Source organism: Parasteatoda tepidariorum, chromosome 12 (assembly GCF_982258835.1).
Source record: "Parasteatoda tepidariorum strain Cologne lab strain chromosome 12, Ptep-v5.0, whole genome shotgun sequence".
In the NCBI taxonomy this organism is placed as follows: Eukaryota; Metazoa; Arthropoda; class Arachnida; order Araneae; family Theridiidae; genus Parasteatoda; species Parasteatoda tepidariorum.
The window spans coordinates 41,384,601-41,394,027 of NC_141766.1; the positions used below are offsets into that span (position 1 = coordinate 41,384,601).

Below are 9,427 nucleotides of genomic sequence, written 5' to 3' on the forward strand. Positions count from 1 at the left end.
AAATAAGAGTAAGATGGTTAGTTGATAATTGCTTCAACAAATAGCCTTATAAAATAATTTAAGTTCTAAAATCTACAAGCTTTATCTTCTGCCAGTTTTTCTGTGAAATGTTATCTTTGTTATTTCAGTGGAAGAAAATCGATACGGAAATTTTAAAGTTAAATATATTAAAATATGGTGATTTACTGTACAGAAAAAATACATTAATAGATAACTTAAATCATTTCATAGGTAAGTTAATTTATCACTTCTTAAAATTACAATAGTTTTATTTACTATATAAATGATATTTTAACATGCTTTTTTTTCCATTTTATTCATTCTAATATTCATATTTATGCTTTTAGAACTTGCCCTACTTTACCATAAAGCAATTATTATATCGAAATACTATTTATAAATATATCTTTTTCTTTAGACATAAGTACTCGAATGCAGTAAGCGAAGTTGTTGGAGACATTGTTATTTCGCTTCTTCGTTTATTTACGTTATATTTTTATTTACCTAAATCATTTCATAACCAAAATCATTTCATAGGTAACCTAATCTAACCTAAATCATTTCATAAGTAAGTTAATTTATCACTTCTTAAAATTAAAATTGTTTTATTTACTATATAAATGATATTTTAACATTTTTTCCATTTTATTCATTCTAATATCCATGTTAATGCTTTTAAAACTTGTTCTGCTTAACCATAAAGCAATTATTATATCGAAATACTATTCATAAATATATCTTTTTCTTTAAACATAAGTGCTCGAATGCAGTAAGCGAAGTTGTTGGAGACATTGTTATTTCGCTTCTTCTTCGTTTATTTATGTTATATTTTTATTTACCTAAATCATTTCATAACCAAAATCATTTCATAGACAACCTATTCTAACCTAAATCATTTCATAATTATCACTTTAATTTATCATCACTTTAATTTATCACTTTAATGAAGTTAATTTATCACTTCTTAAAATTACAATTGTTTTATTTACTATATAAAATATCCATGTTAATGCTTTCAAAACTTGTTCTACTTAACCATAAAGCAATTATTATAACGAAATACTATTTATAAATATATCTTCTTCCTTAAACATAAGTGCTCGAATGCAGTAAGCGAAGTTGTTGGAGACATTGTTATTTCGTTTCTTCTTCGTTTATTCTGAGAGAGAAGAGGGCTTGAGAAAGATTATTATAAGACTTTTCAATGAATAAGAAAAAGTTTTTCGACAATTAATTATAAATTCTTTGATGAAATTGTCAGATCGTTTTAAATTGTAATCATCGGCTCTTTTTTAATTTCAATATTACGTAAAAAAAAATTAAGAATAGTGGTAGTATTAAAACTATTTAATCTTATCATCATAAATGTTTAGTTTAAATAAAATCGGAAAATTTCAATGAGTGAAGCTAATTTTTTTTTTTTTTTTTTAAGTTTTTAAGGTGACGCAGCTCTTTTTAATTACCAATTTTCATTCTATTTATAAAAAATTGAAAGTTTTCGGAACTCAATTATAAAATTCGCTTTTTTGAAAGTATTTCCATACAAAAAAAAAATGTTTGACTCTCGTCTAATAATAGTCGTAAAAGTTTTTGAATTGCAAGTTATACAAATTTTTGCCTCATTAAAAAGAAAGCAATTTTATATTGCAAAATACATAATTTGAGTAAAATTGTTTGAATAGTTCCAGGAAAACCGTATTTTAAATATTCAGACGAAAATAAAAAATATCTCTCACTTTCTCTTTCTTCTTTTATTATTTTTTTTATTAATTTACAAGTTTATTTTAACGAATTTATGACTAGTTATATCTTAAAATAGGATATTATAAACTGCATACGTTAAGTTCTGTTACTGTTAAGTTCAGTTAAGTTCTGAATTGTTGAATTGTTGTCTGAAAATTGTTTCTGATTCTTATTTAATAATAGTCGAAAAGTTTTTGAATTGTAAGTTAAACAAATTTTTGCATCATTAAAAAGAAAGTAATTTTATATTGCAAAATACACAATTTGAATACAATTGTTTGAATAGTTCCAGGAAAACCGTATTTTAAATATTCAGACTAAAATAAAAAATATCTCTCACTTTCTCTTTCTTCTTTTATTATTATTTTTTTGTTAATTTACAAGTTTATTTTAACGAATTTATGACTAGTTATATCTTAAAATAGGATATTACATACTGTATCTCTTAAGTCCAGCTACAACTGAAACAAAGCCGAACCTTAACTGAAATATTCAACAAAAGTAGGGTTCGATTTAGAAATCTCAGGACTATACGAACTGTCAAGGGCTGTTAAGAATATTCGTATCCAGAAGCGCTCCAGCAGCGCCCCCTATGTAACCGGGATTAATGAAAATTATTATGTCTTGAGTGTCTGTGTTAATATGTATGTATTTGTGTTACGTCCCAATAAATGTTTCTAAAAGTAACAATTCGTTTGTCAATTCGAAAGTAATTAGTTTCGTAACGGAAAATTGATGCATCGTCCGTGGAAGCCCATGGTTTGTTCGAATAAAAAATTCGTTTGCAAGAAATAAAGAATGACGGCATGTGGGGTATGTTGTTTTGATTTGATACTTATCCATTTCGTATTGTGTTGAAAGTAGTTAAAAGTCATTGCATTGAAATAGTTTCGATTTGGACATTTAATTGTTTCATATTGTGTCGAATTAGGGTTTATGAGTAGGAAATTGTTGAAATGGTAAAATTGTGTTGTTTATGTTTGATATATATACTTTCGTTTTGAATAAGTACTAGTTTGAATAAGTAGTGTTTGTATTTACTGAACCACATATGCTTTAAAAATTGTTTGATTTGGTAGTGCTTATTAATATCTGAATAGGAATATAACTTTAGTAATGGCTGAAAAGAAAGAGTTAGATAAGTTAAAAAAGCAACGCACCTCACATAGAGGACAAGTTACTAAACTAATTACAAAAATTAAAACTTGTTTAGATGAGCAGGGAATTGAAATCGATGAGTTCGAAAGCCTGTTGATCCAATTGCAAACCAAAGACGATCAAATCAAATCTTTAGATGTTAAAATCGAAAATCTTTTAGATAATGATGATATTGAATCAGAAATAGAAAAAATTGATGAATATAACGAAGAAATAGTTTTTACTACTGTTAAATTAAAAAACAAAATAAAATCGTTGCAATCGGATAGCGTAATTGAAAATAAATATAATAATGTGCAAGAAAACCCAGCGAATCGTAGCGGAAATATAAGCGCTAAATTGCCTAAATTAAAAATTCAAACTTATTATGGCGATCCATCAGAGTATTTGAATTTCTGGAATCAATATGAAAATTCAATTGACAAAAATCCTTCTCTCTCAGATGTAGAAAAATTTTCATATTTATTTAGTTGTCTTGGCGGTGAGGCACTTTCTTGCATTAAAGGTTTTGCGATAACAGAAAACAACTATAAACCAGCTCTTAAATTAATTCAAGATACATTCGGTCAAAAAGATGTTTTAATTAACGCCCATATGTCTAAACTGTTGAATATGACCCCTTTAAAAATTTCGTCTAATTTACAGGAATTAAAGAATCTTTATTTTAAATGTCAAACTCAAATTCGTTCTCTTGAAAGTTTAGGTGTAAAATCGGAAACGTATAGTGTAATGCTTAGCGCAATTATTTTGAAACTATTTCCCAGTGATCTTATTTTAGAATTTAGTAAAGAGCAAATTTCAAGTACTAATCATGATCTAAATGAATTAATGAGTTTTTTGCATAACGCTATTATCGCCAGAGAGAGGGCTTTTCACTTGCAGCAGTCTGCGGGTTCCCCCCCTTCGCCTCGCCTGGCGTCGAATTTCCATTCAAAACAAATTTCTCGTAAATATAACGGAGGCTCTTGGAATCGGAATAAATTTATATCCTCCGCGAATGAATTGCTGACTAATGCAGCTTCAAATGGTTGTATATTTTGTAATCAAAATCATTTGAGTTCTTTATGTGAGAATTTGAAAGCTCAAAATAAAAGAGAGAAATTATTACGCGAAAGAAGATGCTTATTATGTTGTAATGTTAATTGTTTTGTTAAAAATTGTAAAGGCCCCGCTTGTTCTTTTTGTAATGGTAGGCATGCGCGTGCAATATGTTTTAAACTAGAAAACTCTAAAAAGGATAAGGATGAGTCGAAGAAAAACCAAAATGAAGAGAAAAAATTAAATGAAATTGTATCCACTTCTTCGAATCATATGGGGAATAAAAATGGAGGGATTTTGTTGCAATGTGTAAAGGTAGAAATTGTTGGCACTAATTCTTCGGATTTAATATTTTCGTTGTTTGATAATGGCTCTGAACGGACTTTTGTTAAAAAATGTGTTTCCGAAAGGTTAGGATTAAAGGTTGTAGGGTTTGAAAAATTGAAAATTTATAGTTTTGGCTCCAAGAATCCTAAGTTGCAGGTTTGTCGCAAAGTGGAGGTTAAGTTGCGAAATATTTTCGAAGGTAACGAAGTCGTGATTGAGGCATTGGAGATAGATGAAATTTCGAGAGCGCCAATTCATGTTCCTGATCAAAGGGTTTGCGCTGAGATGAAGGCCAGGAGACTTAAGTTGACATTTAATACTAATGAGCTGTCCAATGATTGTAGGATCTCATTGTTAGTTGGATCAGATTATTATTGGGATTTGACTAAGAGATTTCAAAGGTTAAATTCATCATTAGTTGCTCTTGAAACAGTTTTTGGATGGTCCCTTCAAGGTAGATGTGAAGGTTCAATTGAGTCCGCATCGGTTAATTTCGTTTTTAGTGAGAATGATTCAATCTCTTCGGAGCTTAGACGATTTTGGGAATTGGAAAGTTTGGGAATTAGAGGTGACGAAATAGAGACTTTAGGTAGCAAAGAGCAAGATCTTTTGAGGGAATTCAATGATTCGATTCAGTTTGTTGACAATAGATATTGTGTTAAGTTGCCTTGGATAGAAGGGATGCAAGAAAAGTTGGCGAGCAATAGGGAGGTGGCATTAAAACGTTTTAATAGTTTGGTCAAGAGGTTTAAGAGAGATCCATCTTTGTATAAGGAGTATCGGGAGGTTGTAGACGGTTATCTTAAAGAGGGAATAGTTGAATTGTCAGATGATTTAATTGATGAATCTACGTTTTATTTGCCCCACCATGCTGTCATTCGCGAAGATAAAACAAGTAGTCGCCTCAGAATAGTGTTTGATGGTACAGCTCATGCAGAGGGAGAATACTCACTCAATGATTGTCTTCATACTGGAATGAACTTATATCCAAACTTGTTCGAGCTTTTGTTGCAATTTAGACAAAATGCTGTAGCATATACAGCTGATGTTAAACAGGCATATTTACAAATTTTGATAGACTCAGATGATCGACGATTTACCAAATTTTTCTGGATTGAAGACCTCAATTCAGACAAGCTTTGTATACTAAACTTCACTAGAGTGCTATTTGGACTTAAACCAAGTCCTTACCTGCTTGCAGCAACTCTTAAGCACCATTTTGAAAGGTGCCAAAATTTATTCCCAGAAACTTGTGAAGTGTTAAGAAATTCGTTCTGGGTCGATGATCTCGTTGGAGGAACTGATAATTTAGAAACTGCTCATAAAATCAGCATCGAAAGTGTAGAGATAATGAAGAAAGCAGGAATGGTGCTTAGAAAATGGCAAACTAACTCGATACCACTCCGTGAGATGTACAAAAGATCTGGCATAGAAACTGATGACTCAAATGGCATAAGTGGAAATGGTGTACCAAGTAAAGTTCTAGGACTGGCTTGGAATCCTGATGAAGATATAATCTTTTTTGACGTCAGCAAGTTGAAAGACATTGCTGTCAATGGTAGCAGTACCAAGCGATTTGTATTACACCTTCTGGGTCGCATCTTCGATCCCATTGGCTACGTTGGTCCTTTCATTATGAAACTGAAAATTCTTATCCAAGAATTGTGGGCTGCTAATATTGACTGGGATATTGAACTTCCACCTTTACTGGACTACAAGTGGCAGTTGTGGTGCAGTGAAATCGAACATTTGAATGAGATATTCATTCCTAGACATTATTTTTCAGGATTAACTTTATGTGATTTTATTTCATTTGATATTCATTCTTTTTCAGATGCTTCCATGAATGCCTATGGCTGTGTGATCTATTTAAGAGGAATTACTCGAGAAAATCGAGTGATTACTAGCTTTGTATGTTCCAAGAGTAGGGTTGCTCCTATTAAGTCAATCACATTGCCACGTTTAGAATTGTTAGGATGTTTATTGTCCGCTAGGTTAGTTAAACAAGTTAGTAAATGTTTAAAATTTGAAACTACTCATCACTATTGGACAGACTCAACCATATGCATGTATTGGATTAAGGGAGAGGCCAATAACTACAAAACCTTTGTTAAAAATAGAGTCAATGAAATTCAAAATTTAACTGAACAAACAGAATGGTCTCATTGTCCTGGAAAAGAAAATCCTGCAGATATCCTTTCAAGGGGTATTTCTGCTTCGGACTTAGTCAAAAATTCGTTGTGGTGGTATGGACCACCTTGGTTGAGTCAATCTAGTGAGTTTTGGCCTTGTAAAATTGAAAATGAGAAACCCATTGGAGATTTAGAAGTTAGAAAAGAATGTGAAATAATCTCCCAATGTAAATGTACAGTGTTTGATTCAGAATTTGTGTTAGATTTAAATAAATATAGTAACTTAGATAGAGTGTTAAAAATCACAGTACTGGTTAAAAGATTCGTCAACAAGCTCAAAAAATTACCAGTTGAGTTGGGATCTTACACTGCAACTGAGCTCTCAGAAGCTGAGATGGACTGGATAAGGTATGAGCAAAGTCTTGTCTACTCTTCTGAATTGGAATGCATTAAAAATGGTAAACAGGTATCTAAAAAGTCTTCTCTTTATTATTTCGCCCCATTTTTAGATAAAAATAATGTTTTGCGAGTAAGGGGAAGGTTAGAAGAAAGTGAATTTTCAGATAGCGAGATTCATCCAATTCTTTTACCTAAAAAGTCAAAATTTACTGAATTACTAATTTCTAGAGAACATAAAAAGGTTTGTCACGGTGGGGTGTCGGCTACCCTCGCAAAAATTCGCAGTGCATTTTGGATTCCGAAGGGTAGACAAATAGTGAAAAAGGTTTTAAAAACTTGTCTCATTTGTAAAAGGTACTCTTTGAAACCTGCAGAACAAATCACTGCACAATTACCAAAGACTAGAGTTCTTGAAAACCCCCCTTTTACTGTTACTGGAATTGATTTTACTGGTCCAGTCACTGTTCGTTCAGGTAAAGATATTAATCAAAAATCTTATATAACATTGTTTACATGTGCTGTTACAAGGGCTGTTCATATTGAATTAGTCACGGATATGACAACAAAAAACTTTATTTTGTCTTTAAGACGATTTTTGGCGAGAAGGGGAAATTGTAAGGTCATCATTTCGGATAACGCTAAGAGTTTTAAAAATGCAGAAAATATTTTGAAAAGTTTTTCTAAAATTTTGGATGATTCAGAGTTAAACAATTTTGTGGCTTTGCATGAAATAACATGGCAGTTTATCCCCCCTCATGCTCCTTGGTGGGGAGGATTTTATGAAAGACTCATGAAGAGTATTAAAGAACCTTTAAGAAAAATTCTCGGTAAATCTTTTCTTAGCTTTGAAGAAATGACGACCATTCTATCAGAAATTGAATTTGTATTGAACAATCGACCACTTACTTATGTAAGCAATGAGTTAAATGAACCACTACCTCTCACACCATCCCAATTTTTATTTCCTGGACAGGAAATTCTTAGCTATCCAATTCATTTTACAGAAATTTTGAGCAATGAACCCTCGAATAAAGAAAATTTAACTAGACGTAAAATTTACCAAACTAGACTTGTACGTCAAATTTGGTTAAAATGGAAAGCTAATTATTTAATGCAATTAAGAAATGCACACAAATTTGTTAATCCCTTACCAGAAAAGGATCTGAAGGTAGGGGACGTAGTATTGCTCGAAGGAATAACGAAATCTAAATTTTTGTGGCCCCTTGGCATTATTGAAAAAGTAATTATTGGCCGAGATGGTCATATTAGATCATGCATTATCAAAACATCTAAAGGTCAGTATAAACGACCAATTCAGTTAATTTACCCCCTTGAAATAAATTAATACTAAAAGGTTTCATGTATCATTGCCTATATTATCCTTGTGTCATTATAATGTTTTTTCTTTCTTTATATTTTGTATTTGCATATGATTTAATATAATTTAATTTGTATTTGCATTTAATAGTTTGTAGTAATGTACTCTTAACAGAGTACAGGTGGGGTGTGTTAAGAATATTCGTATCCAGAAGCGCTCCAGCAGCGCCCCCTATGTAACCGGGATTAATGAAAATTATTATGTCTTGAGTGTCTGTGTTAATATGTATGTATTTGTGTTACGTCCCAATAAATGTTTCTAAAAGTAACAATTCGTTTGTCAATTCGAAAGTAATTAGTTTCGTAACGGAAAAAGGGCAACACAGAACGTAATCTTAAGTCAAATATGCAACAACAAAAAATTAGTCCAAAATGCTTTTATGAGGTGGCAAATACTCTATTTAACGAGCAAAAACTTCAATTTAAAGAACATCAAACTAACATTCAAAAATAAAATACTAAAAGTTATACTGACTTATTAGCAATAAGTGTTGACAGCTCCAACCACCACTTAAAGTTTTCTTCTATTTTAGTCAACACTGTTTACCTTTTACAGACCTACATTTTCTGGAATTTCATGTTCTAAAAAATTTTAATATTTTAATCTGCTAAAATTATAATGTCTTTTTTACCATTATTTATTTTTTAAACGTTTAAAAATCTGTGTTTTTTACGTTTGTTAGATATTCATTTGTGAATCTATCTTTACAGATTTGGATTTTCGGTATCTTTATATAGATTTGCTAAAAATTAAGGCCTTTTTGGCATTCCTCAGTTTTAAATTATTTTGAAATCTCTTTTTTTGTGTATTTTTTTAATCTATTTGTCACATTTTTTTTTAATAAGCACTTATAGATCAAGATTCTTGAAATTTTCATATTTTTGAAAGTGATAATCTGTTAAAAATGAATGTGTTTTTTAAAGTTTCTTATTTTTAAAACTTTTGAAATTCTCTATTTTGCCAAATTTTTTGTCCTTTTTTTTTTTTGATTTTCATTTCTTGTTGCAGTTGTCGTCAGTCATTAAGGCAGAGGAGATGTGATTGTTTTTGATTTTCATTTCTTACTCTACCTTTCTAAATCTAAAGTTCTGGGATTTTTACATTCTAAAACATGGTATTCTGTTAAAATGAATGTCTTTTTTAGCGTTCCTTATTTTCAAGACATTTGGAAGTCTCTTTTTTATATAATTTTTAAACTATTTGTCACATTTATATTTTTTAATTTACCTTTATTGACCAGGATTCTTGAAAT

At 30.6% G+C, this 9,427-nt stretch overlaps 1 protein-coding gene across 1 annotated transcript; it reads left to right on the plus strand.

Moving 5' to 3' along the window:
• Positions 1-4,212: 4,212 nt before the first annotated feature.
• LOC147801040 (uncharacterized) lies at positions 4,213-8,354 on the plus strand. Its single transcript, XM_087155732.1, has 2 exons — positions 4,213-7,270; positions 8,266-8,354. Exons 1-2 carry the CDS (start codon positions 4,213-4,215, stop codon positions 8,352-8,354), a joined length of 3,147 nt encoding a protein of 1,048 aa, XP_087011858.1.
• Positions 8,355-9,427: the final 1,073 nt, after the last annotated feature.